This window comes from Strongylocentrotus purpuratus, unplaced genomic scaffold (genome assembly GCF_000002235.5).
Source record: "Strongylocentrotus purpuratus isolate Spur 01 unplaced genomic scaffold, Spur_5.0 spur5_scaffold_9, whole genome shotgun sequence".
Classification (NCBI taxonomy): Eukaryota; Metazoa; Echinodermata; class Echinoidea; order Camarodonta; family Strongylocentrotidae; genus Strongylocentrotus; species Strongylocentrotus purpuratus.
Window position 1 is genome coordinate 14813819 of NW_022145615.1, and position 21844 is coordinate 14835662.

The 21844-nt window shown below is 36.4% G+C and overlaps 1 protein-coding gene across 4 annotated transcripts in view; it reads right to left on the minus strand.

Annotated features, from left to right (window-relative positions):
• Positions 1-923: 923 nt before the first annotated feature.
• Positions 924-21844, minus strand: part of LOC579286 — a 148148-nt gene continuing 127227 nt past the window's right edge. For 3 of the 4 annotated variants that reach the window (XM_030976578.1, XM_030976577.1, XM_030976576.1), the window contains 4 exons: positions 20041-20725; positions 7290-7531; positions 6092-6278; positions 924-5304 (listed from right to left, as the gene is read on the minus strand). In XM_030976578.1, the coding sequence (XP_030832438.1) occupies positions 4952-5304; positions 6092-6278; positions 7290-7531; positions 20041-20725 (1467 nt within the window). In that variant the 3' untranslated portion in view covers positions 924-4951. Of the gene's footprint in view, positions 5305-6091; positions 6279-7289; positions 7532-20040; positions 20726-21844 lie in introns of those variants that run through there. The other variant, XM_030976579.1, reaches the window with a different exon arrangement.

The following is a 21844-nucleotide window of genomic DNA, read 5'->3' on the forward strand; positions in this document are numbered from 1 at the left end:
GGATTTAAAAATAACCAGTGATTGTTAAAAATGCTACATGTAGCCAGCCAAAAAGAAGGTTTATACAGTACAGTGCATGTGTGTGCATTATCTTGATCTAATGTATATGAACAGTGAAATGGGTGGGCATATTGTTTTACACTTATTCTGTATAATGTCTGTAATTACATGTTGTCATACTTCAAGGTGATGGTACCATCGAGAGAAATGGATGATTGTAAAATCTACTGATGTTTTCAATAAAATATTTTAATCTAAAGTATATCAACTGTAAAAACAAATTTCTTTGGTCTACAATTATTACCATGTTTCACTTTTGTTGTATTTTCACACTGCATGTACAATTTATGTTGTTGTTATGAATTTCCAATTTCCGCTAAATATTTGTCAAATTGATAATCTTGAAAATAAGAGAAGTCCACCTTGGCTTTAGTTGGTTTTGTAAAAAAAAAAAAAATAATGGAAATTTGATGAAAATCCAAATAAGGATAGAAAAGTTCATAAATGTAAGTTTCAAATGATCACATACAATTTGTGAACTAACAAATTCATACTTTTTTTCCCTTTGGAAAAATAGAAATGTGCCTCAGAACAATGTTCCATTGAAGCCCCAGAAATGTATACCGTATTTTACTAAATGGAGAGCTATTTTAAAATCTAAATTATAAAGTTGCCAATTTACGTTGTCAATACAACTTCAAAATTCATAACCTCGAATGGTCACCAATCCTGCCATTTCATTTTTTTTCTTGTATGAAAACCAACTTGATACATGCATAAGGTCAGACTTTCCCTGTAAATTCACAACAAATGCCCTACAGATTAAAGTCACCATCAATCTCACAGATGTTTTTATACCAAAGCTCCTCATCCACTTGCATCTACATGAAATCAATTAGAAACACCAAGTTGAAGAAGAAAAGTCATTTGGATAAATATGTTTTATTGTCTCAAAGTCTTCGTCATAGTATTTGAACTGTACAAAAAGTGAAATATCTTACAGAATTTTTGGTTGTTGTAGTTCGTCATGTGAAGTTGGTTGAGTTGATCAAAGTAATACAAAGCATGAACACACTTGACCATGAAAATCGCCCATATGTCGCCAGTGCACATGGAAGACAGCCTAAATAAATTCAATATACTTGACACAGTATTAAAGAATAATGTAAGGACAGAACAAAATGAATGATCCATACTGATCAAAATGTTATGATCAACTTATACAGTTGTAAGGGGTTGATACATAGCCAATTAGAATATGATTCAATCATGAAATTGTATATCTAATTTCATTGCAATGTGAGTCATATTACCAACCACACACATGTACTTCTGGCTTATGAGTTGTTCAATATTTCAATTTTGTTACATGTAAATGATGTAACAACTCTATAGCACTAGAAAATAACATGTATGAAGTGTGTGCATCACATAAGAGCTTAGACATGCACATGTAAATGTAGGGGGAGGGGGTACACAACCACGCTGACAAAAAAGTTTGTAAATACCCATAAATTACAGAATTGATACAATTGTGAGTTGGTGATAATAACTGGATACAGGATGATTCATTATTTGACTGCTAAGGCAGTCATCTATTACTTCCAATGTCATTTTATATTATGTAAAAACAAGCAAAATACTACACATAATTTGATTACCGTGTTTATGCACAAAAAGTTGTCATAATATTTGTGTAGTTGTCTGGATACTATCGCATATGGCAAGATTACTATGATTTGTAACATTTAATTATAATCAAATTAATTCAATCATACAATTACACAGCTTGCACATATAGTAATAATCTAAATTTAAATGAAATTCCTAACATTTCATAATCAAATCAATCAATAAATAAATGAACAAATCCAACAATTATCTTGTTTCTTGGGGCAATATGATCACATTGGTAGGGGGAAAAATAATGCATTTAATATAATACTTCTTTGAGGAATCTGAATAATACATGGCAGCACACAGAAAACATCAATATCAAACAATTCATATATTGCACTTTTTCTTAATAAAGATATGTAGCATTATCTTGCTACCTCTTACTATCTCACTAAAAAATAAACCCTACAAAACCTCTTTTAGAAGAAAACAAAGCAGCTACATACATGTCCACATACTCTTTTGCACATGATCATAGGATCAAGATTGGAATGAAATGTCAATCAAATAATATTATTGGTCCCCGGCAAGGGAAAGACTTGTGCCCATTCAAGTTCAGGATGAGTAAAAACTCCTTCCAATTACATATTTCAGCAATCTGCTGCGGATGAAATGAAATTAATTTTTGTGTATCTTTACGATGGACTGAAAACTGCATGCACTAAAGATTAAAGGCAAACTTGAAAGAAAATTTCAAGTACCATATTTTTAATAGGAAGCCACATGCGAAACTAGCAATACAAAAGTTGCTTGTTTTTATTCAGGACATTATACCATTTTATACATATTCTCACTCCATATATATTACTATATATAGTTTATCTATACACTGTACACTATACAATGCTACATGAAAGCCAATCTATACAAAATACCAAATGAATCTAATATACACATACAGCTATCTCCAATAGTTGGAGTATATCCAGATTAAACAATCAATTACATTTGCACCATTCAAGGTAAACAATCTACATGCGTTTGTCAGGCTGGGTCATTAAAACATCAACAGCAGGGCTCACTCAACAGAAATACTAAATTAAAAAAACACCTTTGATGCCAACATACAAAACTTAAATGACAAATAGACAGAGTAAACATTGAACCGATGAAAGAAATTAATCAACAGTTTGATCCAAGTGATTTTCCATTCGGTGGAGGGTCATGTAGATGTAGTACATGTTACTGATCGCGCCACAATTCTTCACCTAGACTTGCACATATACATGCCATTTCTCACTGAAGCACAGTTAATTTGAAATCATTTGTATATGAGAATTATAACTGTAATATCCATCGTAATCAATGTCTTTATTTTCAATGCATTCCTACATTTTGGCACTCTTGTAATGGGGAGTTAATAATTGTCAGGTATGTAAACAGGTATGTAGGAGATACAAAGGTAGAAATGAACTTGTGAAAAAGTAAACTGATACTTTTATCCAATTAACATATGTAGTGAATCATGATTACCGGTTTTAGACATCTCCTCAACCATGGTAATCACTGTTTTGTCCTTTCTGTCACAATTTCCACCCACACAAAGACTGGCAGATTTGGTCTAATGGTTTCAACCTGTGCATCTCGTTATGGCACCCTCCTATTAATTACCGCCCTCGCTTGTGCAGCCATCCATGATACCGCTTGGAAGCAGTCCCATACTCCAGTAGATCGCCGTGATTCTCTTACTCAATCTCATTTCCTTTCTTACTGGGTCATACTGTATTGCTGCTTATAATTTAAATGTGTGAGAATAATTCACATTGCTAACAACACTCCCATGTAATTAGGGTTTTCTAAATCATGGTGAAAATAAAGTAAAATAAAAACAAGAGGATTCTTGAAGGATGAATACCATATGTCCACTGTTACAGATTTGTGCCAATAATAATGTCCATTCAAGTATGGAATTGATTTCATTTTCCAGTTCAGTACTTCTTTTACCCTTATATGCCACATACTAAACCATCAACAGCTGTCAAATGTAATTTCCTACTTGTAATTTCCTATTAGTAAATTCTTGGCAAAATGTACAGCTTTGTTGCCTGTATGTAAACAATACATATTGGCTTGTGGTCATGTGGTGATTAAACTGTTGCCTTTGATATATCAGTTTCATATTACCAGTCATATAAAACTCTGAAGTGGATTTGTTCACTGCTTAGTACAACCAGGGAGGCCACCTCCCTGGTACAAGGAAGGGAAGTGCATAAAGAGCTGTTGCGGCTATATACAATGCACACATAATTTTAGATGCATGGTTTGTATACATCATAACTTCTTCCATAACAGAACATGGAACATGATTTCTTCTGTGCAGGCCAGGAGACATATGAACAGGATTAGCACATGATAGGATCCCATCTCTGACGGGCACATTTCTGTTCTTAATTACCGAAATCATCACTTCAATTCGTATCTTTTAGATGGTCCAATAAAATGGAAGAATGTATCACAAATTGTTCTTAGCCCAAATTGGTCCAAATTCACTTGAATTATTAATGCAGACATAATTAATTCCATAAAGACCATATCTCCATTACATACATAAGCCTTCATTTGCCATGTGTGTTTTTTCAAGAACACCCTCATCTTATTTCTGTGCAAATATAAGCCAGAAATAATTTGTTTTTCATTAGATACCAACTGAAAGGGGATAAAAAAAAAAGAGAAAATCTTCCTAATCTCTAGGATTTTTGTTCTATTTTGTTTGACTCTGATCCTGGCTTGTAATCCTGCTCCTAGCTATTAAGAACAATCATCTACACAACCACATCACTTGTGCCCGCAACACTTCACCCTTACTCAGCCTATTCAAGACCCATGAGATGTAACAATAAACGTATATAAGCACCGTTTATACTGAGTTGTTCTCTTTTAGTTGGATCATCATTTGACCAAATGTGATTTTTTTTTCTTCACAGAGAATCTCACCATCACACTCCTCATATACTAGATCTACAAGTAGCATGAAATGCTTCACACACATTTGTAATTCTAGTATTCTGCCCTTTTGTTTACACCCTAGAGAGACGATATCATATGCGATTGAAGACGACTATCCTGAGAATACTCAGGCTTAGTCATTATTGAGATTAAAAGGGCAGCGATCTTGCCAATTTCTAGAGAAATTTGGATGGTGTTCATCTAGGGCTAGAGTATGATCCATATAGGGCAATGAAATCATTGATCTTCGTTGACTCGTACTAACACTGCCGCAGCTGACAACCAGAGAAAACTCTTCAACCTTGTTCACAGTCTTTCCTGACAGTCTTCATTCTAGGCTCGCCGAAACCTCCTCTGACAAGACACCGTCCTTGCCCTCATCCTTCTCATCTCCCTTCTTTGATGGTTTCTTGATCTTTAGCTTCACCATACCCGAAGGGACGGCTTTCAAGAAGGTCCATGCCTCAAAATGAGTCAAGTTTGAAAGTCTTCTGCCATTCACCTCTACGATCTCATCACCAACATGTAGCAGCCCACTCCTGTCGGCCACACCCCCTATGAAGATCTTCTTGATTGTGATTGGCTGGTCCCCCTTGGGTGAGCCCCGCCCACCCTCTACACTGAAACCTAGTCCTGCTGGTCCCTTGGCCATCTCCACATCCTCTGTCTCTCCTTCCTCCTCTGAAAAGTAAACACATTATATCAAGTTATTAAACTACAATACAAAATACATGACAGAATCTGATTGGTTGTTACATACTCATATTCGCAGAGAAGTAGTATGACATGAGCCATGAAAAAATCATGTTTAAGATATTGAGTAATAAATATTTTATCATCCATGTACATTACAGCTTATGTCACAACATGATGAAACAATTATTGAACAGTACAGGGAATACATCTAGGGTAAGTTTGATGACATGCCTTCAACTCTATTTTGGTGGAAATTTTCTTGCTATTGTTATACATGAAGGTTTCAGAAGCATTGTAATCAACACCATTCTGATGGACATGAACCAAAGTAAAAAAAGAAAGGATTATTTCCTTACTAACTTCCAATTAAAACTTGACTTGGTTTTTATCATCAGTTATAATACCGGTATGTATTAAAATATAATGAAAGAATTTGCTTGGGCTGGGATTTACTTTGATGAACAGGGATTATAGTAGAAAATATTTTCAAGAAATCGACTCTGATATTAAGGAACTTTTAACATCTTTGCAGTTTGCACATCACCTACTGCTGTGTACAAATACAGGTACTACAACATCTCTCAGGTAAGAGAAAGAGAATTATCTTAATAGACAATACAAGAAGACATTGGAACTGTCTAGAAAACCATTTCTATGTGTTCTTATGGTAGTTCCGACATCTTAAATTTCTAATTTATGGGGAGTGGGGGTGTCATATCACACTCTGCACCCTTCAATGTTTCCCCTGAAACCAAACTGCACCCCTGCTTACCTGTTTCCTCCAGCTCTAGTGGCCTTGCTACCACCAAGACAACATCTTTTCTCTTCGTCTTGAGCAGACCAAGGGCTTGGTTGTGACTCACATCCTTCAACACACGTCCATTGACCGATATGAGACGGTCACCCCTCTGTATCCGCCCATCCCGGTCAGCTAGACCATGGGGAATCACTTTATGCACCTGTTGACCAAAGACAAAAGAATGATAAGTTTAAGATCTACGGTATTGTCGCATAGTACTAGTATCACTCTGGAATCAGGGGGAAAAAAAAATTGGGGGGCTACTTTTCAAGCTTGCTTGCATTAAAATTGCACTCTTTAATATGTTTTGCATTGAACTCTATACAAATTTTTTTGGACTCTTTTATGACTTTCGGGGGCTAATTCGCCTCGAGCACCCGTTTATTTTTTTCCCTGTCTGGAATATACATGTAAGTAGACACAATGTAAGAACTCATTACATATATGACAGGATTCAATCATGTTCATTATTAAATACAGTATGAGAAATTTACATGAGAGACAAATGCCATTGTAAAAAAAAAGAAGAATATATACATGAGCTACATACGGAGGCAAGGTATCACTGATGTGAATTAGATTTTCCTAACTCAGAGGTCCTACATGTTTCGGTTGTTGACGAACTAGTACCCTGTGGTAAGTCATTAATCCTCTAAAATGAAGCCCCTACCAGATAGGACTTACAGCTACAGCTTAACTAATCTACCAGGAAATTCTGATTTTATTAGCAATGAGGGCTCATATTCACAAGACCTTTCTAAGCCTATATGTCAACTATGTACTGTAGCCAATGGAATTAGGCCTTTAAAAAAAAATGTTGTATTGCCCTTTAGGTGCCAAAACATGGGTCGGTTGGTCAGAAATCTTTTTTTTTTTAAATACCTTTTTTTCTTCTTTCTCCCTCTTTGGGCTGATATTTCTCAATTTTGAATGCTTTAATATTTTTTCTCTAAAAAAACGGTTTAAAAAAAGACTTTAAAAAGAAGCCGACCATAGATTTCAAGATTTTGGGGTCAGTCGCAAAGGGCAATACCGTACAACATCTTTTTTTAGGCCTTTAATAGGGAACAACTAGCCTAGTAAGGTTTCTTAAATATGGGCCAATCCAGGTCAATCAATTAATATTCATTTATGAATATGTTGAATGAAGAAGAAGAATGAAGAAACTTACTGTAACTTCTTTGACTTCTTGATCTATGCCTCCAGCAACGGTGAGTCCAAGACCCTGGTTATCATCATCTTTGTGCAGTACAATGACAGCTATATCACTATCATCAGCCTCATCAAGAGATTGGTTGGCCTCCTCTATCAGCTTCTCTAGCTCTCCTGTAGACAGCAGGATGGTGGAGTTTGAGCTTTCTGAGAAGGACCTCTCCAGGAGACCACGTTGCTGCAAGCTCGACTTAGAGTCATCTGCAGAAGAGGAAAAAAAAGAAAATGGAATGCTTAATTTAGAGATTCCTGCTGAAAGGGTGGTACATTTATAGATGATGGTTCAGTACTTCAGTTAATAAAGCAATCTGTGACTGTTGTTCCAGGTTCTTTCAGCCAAGTTGATGAACTTGTGCAATTTTGCCTCATCGCGTCATCATCACGATCTGCTCCCAGCTGAACGGATCTATCTTTCATGAACCAGACTTGGTAACTCTCACCACACACAAATTCCTCAAGCAAGAAGAACTCAGATATACGCAATAAAGAGTACAAAGACTTGTTCAACTTGTTCATTCCCAGTCGTAGTGTCACCTATCGTGATTATGCTCCTTGCTTTACATGTTTTTATTTTCTTAACAAAATATTTGATGCAAAATTGAAACATCTTGCTTGTGTAAATAAATAACAAAAATTGATTAATAACAGGAATTTATAGTACAAAAAAATCACCATGTTTTATCATATTCTCTTAATCAGTGTCAGTTGTAAAAACAATTTTTGTCCCCCTCGATAACTCTGGAGCCATGAAGATTCTTTTAAAGTATTCTACACCTCTATTACCATAAGAGGGGGGGGGGGGGACTGTAACCCCTAACTCCCCTCCTCTTAAATAGCCCATGAAAACCAGGAGGCCTAGACATTGTATGAACTTAACCTGTCCATCATTTTCTAAATTCCCTTCTGCTCAATTTAACCAAACCCATTAATCAAACCCTGTAAACCGCCTTTCCTAAATAATTATAATTATGATAAATACTTATAAAGCAGCTAGCTAATGCTTCAATCACTCTTCTTTTTGGATCTTCACTGATACATGTAGTGGTAGATTCACTTGTGTGTATTTTGTTTATGAGTAATCTACTAGTACTGTATATATAAGGAATGTTTACTTATATATTTATTATGCTATTTTGAGTATTATTTCATCACGTCAATACTTCTGTTACAAATATTGTTCAATTCAGCCCTCAGACTGGGATACATATCATTGAATAAATAAACCATGATTAATATCTCCGGCCCCTAACATTTTCTCCTCACACCCCCAATAACCACAACCTCAATACTTCAACAATAAGATCAAAGTGCCTTGACATTATGTCAGACTCTATTAATCCACACAGCAAATGCCATGGCTGATATATATTCCCCCTCTCCTCTTCTGTTTGTTTTGTATTGCATCACACATCAACATCTCAAGCAATTGCTACCCGATGACACATCGACCGAGCGCGAGCGGTGTCATCGGGGCGAGCGGCTGCTGACTCAAAGGTTGGTGATAAAAGGAGGCCCTGAGAAGAGCTCATTCTCTCAAGTTTTGTATAACTTGCAGGATTATGAATTATCCAGCCCCATACATAAACATAGCTACTATGATTCACTAGCCTAGTGACATAGAAAATGGGCGAGTATTTTTCATGATCAATATACCTCACTTGAGTCACTACTTGATACATTTTCCCTTTCACAACATTCTCAGAATTTAATTGATAACCTAAAACAGAGTATAGTTCCAAACACCTGTTTTGTAAGAAACGATGCATGGTTATATAGTTGAACTTAAGTTCACTAAATTTGAATATGATCATTCCCATAAAGCTACACATTTGGTTTGGTGTCATTTTTCAAATTCTAAGAATTGATTTCAAAAGATATACATACCGGTACATGGTATTTTACAGAGTCAACTTCATAATCTAAATGAACAATGTGAACGATATCACTTCTTTACGAATTCTGGAACATTATCTGGAATGCTTGATAATTCATATGCCTAGATAGTTAATGTGATCCAAAGTTCATAATAGTGCATGTGACTCGATCAGTATGTAACATTCAATATGAAAATTGATTTTACAGCAAAAACGAGTGCCACAGCCCCCAATAACATTATTTCCTACATATGCATGTAACTCTATCTATCATCCATATTTAAGTTATTTCCTGGTGTCTGTAATGAATATCTGTAGATCAGAGCATATACTAGCTGGCTGACACTGCTTGCTATGAAACAGCAACCCATACTGCGTACCCTCAGAATAGAGCAATGATATATGATCCTAGATTTTGGCTCTGTCTTTAATCTTTGTAGAATATGTCCTAGAACCCATCATACATGTAGTATGTACAAAGTACATATCACATATTAAATACCATTCTGAGATACATATGAAATATGATATACATGTATCACAAATGAAAAAAAATGTAGAGTTCTAGCTGAGAAACTCAAATAAACTAAGAATGGTACATTGAAAAGCGATATTATGGATTTTCTATCTTACAAAAAAAATACACCTACAGAAAAATTCAAGAAATATTAATTGATATAAAAGAGTAAAATAACAGGCAGATAATATGTGTACAAATGCAACAACTACAACAAAATAGAAAATTATTACAGAGCAAGACTAGCAATAACATTCCACCCACCAAAGAATTGGACATGTTATGAGTGATGTTAGCAAATACTAATATTTGCTTTGTTATTATGATGCAGACATGTTTAGCCTGAATCACACCACTGTGTGCCGTGCACAACCAGTACAACAAAGCAATCATTGAAAGAAATATGGTTTCAAGCTTACAATAGAACCCAAAGTCGTTCCACCAGTTGTATGTCTGTAGAGCTGGTAAGTTTAAAGTCTGCATTGTGCTTCTTTTCAACGGTAAGATCCACAATTCTGCATGTACGCTAAGTTGACTTGGTATTCACAATGTCAAGGTGATAACACCTCAGAGCATCAAATCTTTAGCAATATCACAATATCACAAAACAAGTAAACTGTCTTCAGACACAGATCAATGTCTCTCTAAACTAATGACGGCATCACGTGCAAGTAGGCACTGAAGACAATGAATTTTATAAATGTACTATGTCGGTCTAGCTCTGTGTATCCTTGAACAGCTTCTGGCAGTTGACTTTCAGTTTCATATTCAGGTCCAGCTAGCAGAGATGAAAACTAACGTATCCTCACAGATATATATACTCAATGAGATCTGAATGATCCTATTCCTTGATGACCCCAATGCCTTTTCCAAACAATTCACAAGTATGTCAAAGATTCTTCGTCTTTCCAAGTAACGCCAACGATCTCTCTCCCCCTAACCTTCAAAATGTTCCACTATACCGTTAGTTGATAGATGATATCTTGAACAGACAGACCAGTGTATATTGACTGGCTCGTTGGAGCCCTTTGCTCTGTTGAGTGCACTAATAACCTCCAGCGACTGAGCCTCTACTCTTTTATTCTCGGGCTGGCTAGCTCCGCACTGCATGGAGATCTAATATCGGTGATTGTGAAGTTCCTGTGTGTATGCACACAACAAGGAGCTTATCTCGACATAGTCTAGTGCACAGTCATAAAACCAAAAATGAATCACCGTTAATGTTGATTCATAACAATCACTGTATCTCATTTTCATGGTATCACATGCATACATGTAATACATGGTATTCCCAATCTAAATGTTCTTATTTAACCAAAACGTAGATGAACTAAATGAATAGAAATAATGTTAATAATTTTGCTAATTCTATTTTAAATAACTTTTGTAAAAAAAAAAGGGAATGGTTTTGGAGAAAAAAAATTGATAGAATGTAATATGTATGTAGTAGTAAACTACTATGCTTGAAGATATCTCTCACTTTCTCTCCCTTTCTTTTTCTTTCTCTGTGATTGGAATGTCAAATCACACACTATAACTTTGCACATTTGAAATTTCACATGAACAGCAAGAACTCCATGAAGCTTAGATACCTAACCTTTGAATAAGTAACTCATTTATTGTCTTTTTGTAATTAATAATATTAACATGATCATAGTTTGATTGCCAAAGGGCAAATTTATGGAGGAAAAAAATAATTAATGAGTGAATGGCTGAATAATATACAATTCTGCATCTGTAAATTGCTTGAATCAATTCTTACAAGAAAATACTGAATCTGGTCAAGTAGTTTTAAGTCAGCGCTATTAATGAGACTGGACCTCAGCTCTTTATTCCGACATAACAAGAGCTTGAGTGCAAGAGCACAGAGCTTTGTCAAAGCGGCACAATTAATAAGCAGATGCCACAAGGCGGTGTTAAACCTTAACAATTACAGATAACATCCTGGCACAAACTATAAAGTATAAACCAAACTATAAAACAATAAACAATAAACACATTACCAAAATAGAGACAGATAAAGATAGACACAGGAAAAAAACACTTTGATGCAAACAAGTTCATTTCCTCAATTTAAATTTACAGTTCAATTTATGAAAACAATTATCATTATAATGTATTTAACCTTTAGGCAGTCCTAAATTGATGAAAGGAAGGTGTGAAAATGTAACAAAACTGCCTTGTTGCTTCTGGGCAATTTAAGAGGCAGTGTTAAAACAAGGAGCCTGTAATTTGCCTTCATTATGCCATTCGTTATGTGGTAATTGACTAGACAATAACTGTAATGACAAAACATATCCTTTCCTTTCATTCTGTAAGCGGTGAAGTTACATGATGGAGTATGATGGGGGATGATCTTCCTAATTCAGCTCAATTAGTAGAAAGTAATCATACAATTAGGCTCAGTTAGCTTTCAGGGGTATGTGTGACTCTAAATAGTACTCTATTTTGTTTTGACACCTAACATGAACTAATTGAAAGGACCATTACAAAGTGATATTCATATCAAGAAGATGATGTTCTACAGAAAATAGCTTTTAAAACCTGTAACTTTTGTATACCTCTGTATTGCCTAAATCAGCATTTTTTTGAACTGGTGTATAACCATAACTATTGTCCTTATGCTAAGGATGAATCAAGATCAATATTGATAATCGTATAAAGACTCTTACAATAATGTTTTAGTGGTGGTATATTGTAAGTATTGTATATACCATATGCACTGCCCTAGTGATGCCTCCCTACTAATAGCAAGACATCTCTCATTGTTATTAATACAATATCACTGTGGGGGAGGGAACGGGGGAGGGGCTAAAGGGGGAGGGGCTAAATGGAAGAAAGGGGGTAGGACACTGCCCCAACCCCCTTTTATATAATATTTGAGGGGGAGGTGTGCACAAACTATTCTACTAGATTCTTGATCAACATGACATTCAACTTTTATTTTTAAGGATTGCACAAAATTTAGTCAGGTTAGTTATCTGTAATTGCCACATTGGTTTTTCCCCTCAAAAGCTTTACATAAACAAATCCTGCATTTCTATAGCTACCCAACTGAGCTGTTTCTAACTACTTCCTGACATTAATAAAAATAATGGAAAAGGGAAAGTGAAAACAGTGAAAGTGATCCAGACAGTTTGAGAATAGATTACAGTTTCCTTGCAAGGAATGATAATGACATGTTGGAGGGGAATTTTGAAAACAGGTATTCTAAATTGAGATAGCAGATCAACAGTGTACAGTTAGTCAGATGTATCGAAAGGAAAGATTACTCAGTTGCTTTTTAGCACTGTTTCGATGACCATATTAAATCCCTATCCCCGAAATGGCATATAGCAACAAAAAAGGGGCACTTTCTGGGAAAAGGGGCACCTAAAAAGGGTAATCGTATATAAGAACAAAATAATACATTGGTATATATACCCCTTCATTTTGTCTAGTAAAAAACAAAGCAATTTACCCAAAACAAAATGCAAAAGAATTTATTCCACAGCAGTGATCTTAGACAAGTTTTCGAAAATCTATGAAGTGGAAAGCAGTTAAATTTGCATAATATGCATATTAGCCATTGTCTTTAGAGAACATTTCTATTTTTCCTCTAAATGTGCATATAAGTACTTAATTTAAATGGTGCATGGCTGAAATGTGTACCGTATGCAAAAATTGGGGCCTTTTGGGGTGCTTGAAAAAGTCAAGGGGGGGGGGGCACTGCGCCCCCTATAATATACATGTATATCAAACAGTTGCTACACCTTGTCAGTATGCAAATCTACTTTAAATTCTGCTTTGACGTCTATTAAGTTGTATGACGTCAATTTTGTCTGCGCCATGCACGAGTTCTCTTGTCATGAATGAGTGATCATACAGGTTCATGTTTTTCATTCGTAAGTATGACGACACAACTCCCAAGCTGTGAACCAATTAGCTAGCAATGTTCCCTGTTACTTCATGTATGCTTCCGGAAGTCTACTTAAAAAACATGGAGCAAGGACAATTGAACCCCGGCCACACACCATCAGTATGCCCCCCAATTTTTTCATTTTTTTTTTTTGGGGGGGGGGCAATGACTTTATAACAAATTTTTGTTGTCCATTAATATTTGTACATACAAATTGCAGGAAAATTTTTCATTTCATCATAAAATTATATTCCCATTACCGGTACTAAAAAAATGATGCCTCAGGCACCACCTTCTTTGGGCGGAGGCATAATATTTGTGATAATACTATTAAATTTTAAACCATGAGCTACATATGTGTAAGCCTATATGTATGTTGTAATAACTATACAAAATTGAAGGTTTAAATATTTTAAAGAACTATTTAACAAAAATCAAGGTTTGTAAAGCTCCCAATGAAATTCTACAATTTAGTTTAGAGTAAATTAAACATATATATATGAAATCAGTAAGATAATTATAATCATCACTCCAGAGAGTGTAGTGAATCGATCCATCTTGGTATGTGTCTACGTAATATATGTATGTGGAAATATGACACCATGCTGGTTTCACGCACGAGCGTAATGTACCGGTTAGGCTGTGAAATTCCCTATCATAATAAACATCTGACGTCATACCTCAAATCTGAGGAGGAAAAACATTGCTCCCATCAGTCATTCAAAAGATGCAAAGATGTCCATCTCTATGTATTAAAAAGCTTTCAGACGTTAGCTGGTAAAATCCAAAGCCATTAGATATAATGAACATAAACTTTGAAGTTTAGGTAATGGATCGTATTGAATTGCATTGAGAGATTATGAAAAATATTCCTGACACAAATATTTCATTCAGATTGGAAATAGATAAAAAGATGACAGAACAGATGTATTCCCCCCTCCTTGCTCTCTACCATAGAATATATATCACAATCATGGATAATACAATATCTGCTTTAATAAACTGGCCGTGGGATCATGTGTTTGTTTGTTTGTTTCAGAGGAGAACAGGATCTTGTCATCTTGGTTGCTGATGAGGTCATCAGGCTTCATGAATTTTTGTGAATGAATTCAGCAAATGATGCATACATTAGTTGAAGACCATGTAGCATGACATGTAGCATGACGTAACTCCCTCATGGCTGGAACCATATGCTAACATAAACCAATCTGGACAAATAAGTGACAACCTCATGTTTTGGTTCTGTTTGATAAATTACTTTTTATTTCATTAAAGTGGTTGTATAAGTGCAGAATATAGAGACAAAACCCACATATTAGTGGATTGATAGCTGATAACGGTAAACATGTTGGTAGCTCACATCCCCTATACAAATTTAAGTTTGTCGCGAACTCGTATTATGCTCGTGGTAAGCTTAATAAGATCGTTTTTTAGGCTTTAAGCTCGTAACACGCTCCCAGGACGCTTGTAACGATCTTACAAAATCTTGGCGAGCACGTGCACGAGTTCGCCACGAGCTCGTGGCGAACTCGCGGGTAAACTGGGGAGCTCATGGCGAGCTCGTGGATAAAAGAGGGAGCTCGTGGCGAGCTCGTTGGTAAAAGGGGGAGCTCGTGGCGAGCTCGTGGGTAAAAGGGGGAGCTCGTGGCGAGCTCGGGCGTAAACTTGGGAGCTCGTGGGCGAGCTCGGGGATAAACTGGGGAGCTCGTGGCGAGCTCGTGGGTAAAAGGGGGAGTTCGTGGCGAGCTCGGGGTTAAACTGGGGAGCTCGTGGCGAGCTCGGGGGTAAACTCGGGAGCTCGTGGGGAGCTCGTGGGTAAAAGGGGGAGCTCGTGGCGAGCTCGTGGGTAAAAGGGGGAGTTCGTGGCGAGCTCGGGGTTAAACTGGGGAGCTCTTGGCGAGCTCGGGGGTAAACTCGGGAGCTCGTGGGGAGCTCGTGGGTAAAAGGGGGAGCTCGTGGCGAGCTCGTGGGTAAAAGGTGGAGTTCGTGGTGAGCTCGGGGTTAAACTGAGGTTAAACAGCTCCCAGGAAAACAGTTAGGTATACAGTGTGAGTCCCAAAAAAATTTACACCTAGAAAATTGCTAATTATTTTAAAAATTATCTGTGAACAGTAAATTATTTTACATTCTATGAAAGAGTGTTTTATCTTGAATCATTTAGTATCATTTTTGTGTGGTATGTTTGGATGAAGAGGAGGCATTGTATGCGAGAGTGCAAAAATCGACTTGCGCCAAAGTTGCTAATGTGATGTTTGAATAAAACAATTGCGATATGGGTATTATTTCAGTCATTACAGATCAACATAACATCCCAAACAAAATTAATCATGCCACACATATAAAAAATTGAATATAAAATATCAACGAACATTGTTAGTGTGTTTGCTTGTGACTTTGCTTCTGCAAAAAACATATGCAATGCATTTCATTTGATACATTCAATTCATTCTCTCACTCCGCTGATCCCAACATAATACATACTGTAGGCATCACTTTGGCGCAAGTCAATTTTTGCACTTTCACAAACAATGTCTCCTGTTCATCCAAGCGTGAACACATACCACACAAAAGTGATACCAAACGATTTGGAATAAAACACTCTTTCATAAGATGTATAATAATTTACTGTTCATAGATGATTTTTAGAATAATTAGCATTTTTCTAGTTGTAAACTTTTTTTTGACTCACACAGTATACATGTATATGTATTTTAAAGTTCCCTTCAGGATGCCAATTTCTTTTATTTATTCTATTAATATATGTACATGTATTTTTAAAATGTCTTGGGCCAAGGAAAATGAGTTCCTACTTCCTAGTTTCTTGTCTCCATCAGCATCCTTTTTATGTAATTTTTTTTTAAATAAAAAATATTGATCTGAAGATATCTCTCACCTGAAATAATTAAGGTAAACAAATGCATACTTTATTATTTTGATACATTTTTGAGCCTCTTTGTTAGAACGTAAATTGTATATGCAATTACATTGAAAGTTCAGAAAATTTGTGTTGAAATTGAAACAATAGCTTTTTCATGCTGAAGTAACCTGTCAAATTACTTCAGCTTTTTCATGCTGAAGTAACCTGTCAAATTACTTGTAAATTTAATTAAATTCTTTTGAAACTTTGAAACATTTATTTGCAGCATACCAGATTGGGAAGGGGGGGGGTTGCCATTTATTCTGACTGTATCATATATTTAACACCTTGAAATGTCACTATCAGGTATTACATAAGAGCACACACCCAGACCTTGATTCGAGGTCAACTCCCTGTTTCTAACTTGCTCTCTCCTTATGTACATAGGATTCCCCACTGCTAAGACACAAATCTCTATTCCTCTCTTTTCCCCACTCTCACTTTCTTGTTTACTCTCTCTTGTGGAATTACCACTGGTAGCATTCCTGATAAGAATGAATTGATGTGTTAGTTATAGGCCACTTTGGGCAAGTCTTTCTCCATCTTGCTTTTGTAGAGAGCAGACATGGGTTTTGAATGGTATTGCAGCTCCTTTGTTTTAGGTAAGAGAAAAACTAATTCCTCACACCTTATAACTAAATGTTCTACTTGTGTATTTATAGGCCAACAGTTAGGCCTACCTCTCTTATACATTTATGAAAGAGAAGTGTAGAGTAATGATTAATGAGATAAAGTATTTATTCTCTTTCTAGTGAAATATCTTTTCATATATTGGGAAGTTTGTTTCTCTATCTATATAGCACATAGTATATTCACTTCATTAAAGTAACATTAGATATAATCTATGTGATAAGGTTATATTCATGTAAATATTCCTGTATCTTGACTGACAAACCCTATCATTTAGGCAACATGAGAGCACATTAATGCATTTTGTCTGAATACTGAAAACTAGTTTGCTAGCGGATATAAAGAAGGGATTGTTCTAGAGATCCTATAGTATATGTACATGTATCATTACTTGGTACCCTGGGTTGGTGAATACACTGACAAGAAGGGGGATGCTATATAGTTATTGTATGAATACCGCTTTATTAATTTGGATCTTTGTAATATTATGAGTGATTAGAATGATGGAATAATTACCAAAATGGATAATAATATTTCTTCAAAGGCAGAGTATTATACAGTGTAATTACTCACATATTTAATTTCATTATACAATGTAATTATATAATTTGGAAATCATTTATTCATTCATATCGTTGTGTGAAGTTGTGAACACTGCATACAGGTAACATGTATTTTACAGGATTTGTATTGACTCTAATAAAAAGATACTTGTTTTAAGTTATATTTTATGTTATATCTTTTCTTTCTGTACTTTGATATATTAGTGTTTTCATTGATTGATATCCCAGAAGTAATGAGCTTTTAACTTTCCCTTATTCTAAAGAGGATCACTGTATTCTTCACCAGCTTGCCAACTGAATTGTCCCTGCACAGCCAGCCTGCAGATGTTAACAGGATATTGGAAGGTTGATAAGTTAGATAAATATATATGCATACCAATAGCTCAACAGGATCATCAAGTTCACCTCTATATGTAGACACAAATTAGTTCTCAATAGGGACTTTTAGATTTGCACGAAGACAATGTGGATTGCTACGGTCGACGTCCTTTTTATGCACTGCCTTCAATGGACGTCACAGGTTTCAGTCCACGCAAATCTAAAAGTCCCTAATGCCAACATGCTGTTGAGCACGCCATTAAGCTCGCAGCCATTTTTTTCTCCACAAGATTGTCGACGAACTCGTTGACGAGCTTGTCGACGAACTCGTACGAACTCGTTGACGAACTCGTTGACGAACTCGTACGAACTCGTTGACGAGCTTGTCGACGAACTCGTACGAGCTCGTACGAACTCGCCAACGAGCACGCCAACGAGCTCGCCAACGAGCTTATCGACCAGTGACGAGCTGCATATTTGGAGCACGCCAACGAGCTCGCCAACGAGCTCGCGTGCATGCTCGTAGCTAATTTGCATATTTGGAACGAAACGAGCTCGCTGGCGAGTTCGTCTGCGAGTTCGTCGACGAACTCGTGGGCGAGCACGCTGACGAGCTCGCGTGTTAGCGTACTGAAATTTGTATAGGGGATCATCTGTTAAATGAATCCATCAGTTCGGCGAAACTCAATAATAATATTTCTCTAGTATATGAGCCCCATCTGGTCGGCAATGACCTTGTCATGTTATCATCACGATGTCCATGAATGAATGGATGAATGTGGGCGTAGTTCAATATTATGTATGAAATCAATACCAGGAGAGGCTAGCCTTGTAGTGATCATCAACTATTATAATAATCAAGAGGATGATTATTAATCATCCTCTTTAGCAAAGAAAAACTTCCTTACATTGTAAAACATTCTATAAAGCTTCAAAGGGGTTCTATATTTGAGCAATTGTTATATAAATTATATTTGTTCAAAGTATATCATGTTAATAAAAATCATTTAGTTCTACTTAATAATCCTATTGTAGGGGTGATGTAGTAGAGTTGTGTAAAAACTTAACTTAAACACTTTGGAGATACAGCACGTATGTACTTCAGCCAGGAATTTTTATCTACAATGCTTCTCTCCAGCCAGGTAGGATGCAAATGTTAATGTGGTTGGATTGGCATATGTAAAATACTCCTCAGGGAGCAGAGCATGTGCACTATCATGTGCAGATTAGTGATCTAATCCAATGAACAAGGTAATAATAATTACAGCATAAAGCACTTAGGCTTAAGGTATTAAGCGTTATACAAATGTGACTGTTATTACTATCATTATTATCATCATTGTTTAAAGGATGGCTATGCATAAATGGTAAAAGTTTATTGCTTGTTAAAAGTCTGAATTACTAGATTAAAATATTTCTATTGAAAGAAATTCACCTTTTGAAATGATAAATACAGTTATACAGTATACTATGACATAATGACAATGAGTCTAGATACACACTTGATCTAGCTAGAATGTCACATTTTGGAACAATAACTCTTCTAACCTTGATAGAAATACACTGTACTTTCCTTTTGCTAATTCAGAAAATGTCAACCTTTCTCTTTGCACTTCCTAATTTGCAACATGTTTAAAAGATCCAAACAGTGGTGCAACATGTCTACACCCCCTGCAATTTCTTAATATAGTAAGGCAGATTTTTGGAAGCTTAACCGTGATGACAGATCTGACATTTGGCCTGATGGGGAGGTCAACAGGGGCACATAATACTCTTTCCCCAAGCAAAACCTTCTACAATCAACCTCGCATAAGTCAAGCTTTGTAAATAAATGAAATTTTACCTCAACGTTGCCCCTTTGTATGTTATCATGGTGATCTATGTGCTCCTAAAGCAGTTTTCATACTTTTCATTCTATCAAAAGGGCATTCACTAGAGGTTTTACTGCCTCAAGTGAAGAATAAAAATGCTTATAATGTAAAATGCTGCTTACCGGCTTTGAGATGTGTCCTGTTAGACCTTGGGTTGAAGTGTGGTTTGAACCTGAAGGAATCTCCCTCTCCGCTATCTTCTGAGAAGGTTGGACTCCTGAGTGAAGGACTACGCAGACCTGGCTGAAGACTTACTAAGCGTTTCTTCTTCTTGTTGGAGTTATTATTCTCTGACATCAACAGTTGCAGTCCATCTCTCTGTGGTGTTGATTGCTTTACCCTAGAGAAGACAGCGCCGTCTAGTTCATCCGATGATCCGATGGGTGAGAGCAGTCTACCGTCCGGTGATGTTGGCCCTAAATCACTACACTCAATGTCTGAGCTTGCCCCCATAGGCTCTCCATCACTACCAAAGTCAGCATTCGCCAATTCCACGGCAAGATTCTCTACATAATCCTCCTCTTCTTCGCTATCGGCATAGCTTGATCCCATCTCTGGCTTCTTACGGGCGACCACAAGGTGTACAGTGCTCTTCTCGACCTGCCGTAAGACATCCATAGCCTTGGAGTGTGTGATACCGACCATGCAGTTACCGCTGACGTCTAAGAGTTGGTCTCCGGGTCGAACTCTGCCAATTCGCTGGGTAGCGGAGCTAGGGGCTACACCACTCACATAGATACAGCCCTCTGGTGTGTCCGAACCACCACAGATCTCAATACCTAATGGCTCCCCAGGAATCCGGTCAATCTGTAGACACAAGAAAACAAATCACAACTATGTTCAAAGTAAATGAGATTAATGATAGTTAAGGTCTAAGTCCATCACTGACATTGAAAAGATATATGATAACATTGTGTCATAGATCACTCAGATTGATAACATGCAAATATATTCAAATTCAAATGTGAGATGATAACATTTTGTAGTCATAAAAGATAACAGGGGAAGATATCAATCCAATGGTACCAAGTTGAATAACATGTTATTTTTGTTGTTGTAATTATGTGAACATTCTCAAACCAGATATATTGCCAGAAAACATCTGAGTACGGTAGGCACAAAGTTGGAAAATCAATGCTGGCTTTCAGTAAATGCTTTTTGTGAAGTGTGGAATCATATCCAAGATTTACCTTCTCCTCATCTTCCATAGGGACACACATATGTCTCATGATGTCCTGCCTATAATGCATATCATAGACATCACTTAGAAATCGAAACAAGAGTGGATTAATGTGTGCATCCAACATCTTTCACAACTTTCTCGTCTGTAACACACAGAAAAAGCGACTCAAACAACCACGATATTTCCCTTGATGAACCTGACCGAATTCACACTGTTCTCCTCTTGGTCGTATAACTGAACAATAAATGGTTCATGTTCAGGATACATCCAGTACAGGGTAACTTTGAGTTGGGAGAAAGTCTCTTAAAATAGAATCTGATCTCTAGAACAATGATGGGAAGTCCCTCCGCAGTACAAATATCACAATTCACACACCAAAACAGGAAAAGTGGGAGATTTATCTATCATAGCAGTTAAGTGGTTTTATTGTTTTTGTTCCAAGTGCACAGCGGAAAACAGAACTAGCACAGGCACGTGTGTCAACTTCAAGTCAACAGATATTGGGAAATTTCTGAACAGGATGAAAGTATATATGAAGATATTTGTCAACAGACTCAATACATGTATATCTCTACCGAGAAGTATGCAAGACTTCCATGAAGCTCTATAGTATAATCTGATAATGGGACTTGCACTGTAATACAGAGAAAATGTATTCAATAAAACTTAGACACAATATGAACACAGGGTGATCCATAGAACATGAGTAATCCATGACCATGTCATTTTAAAACAAATATCTC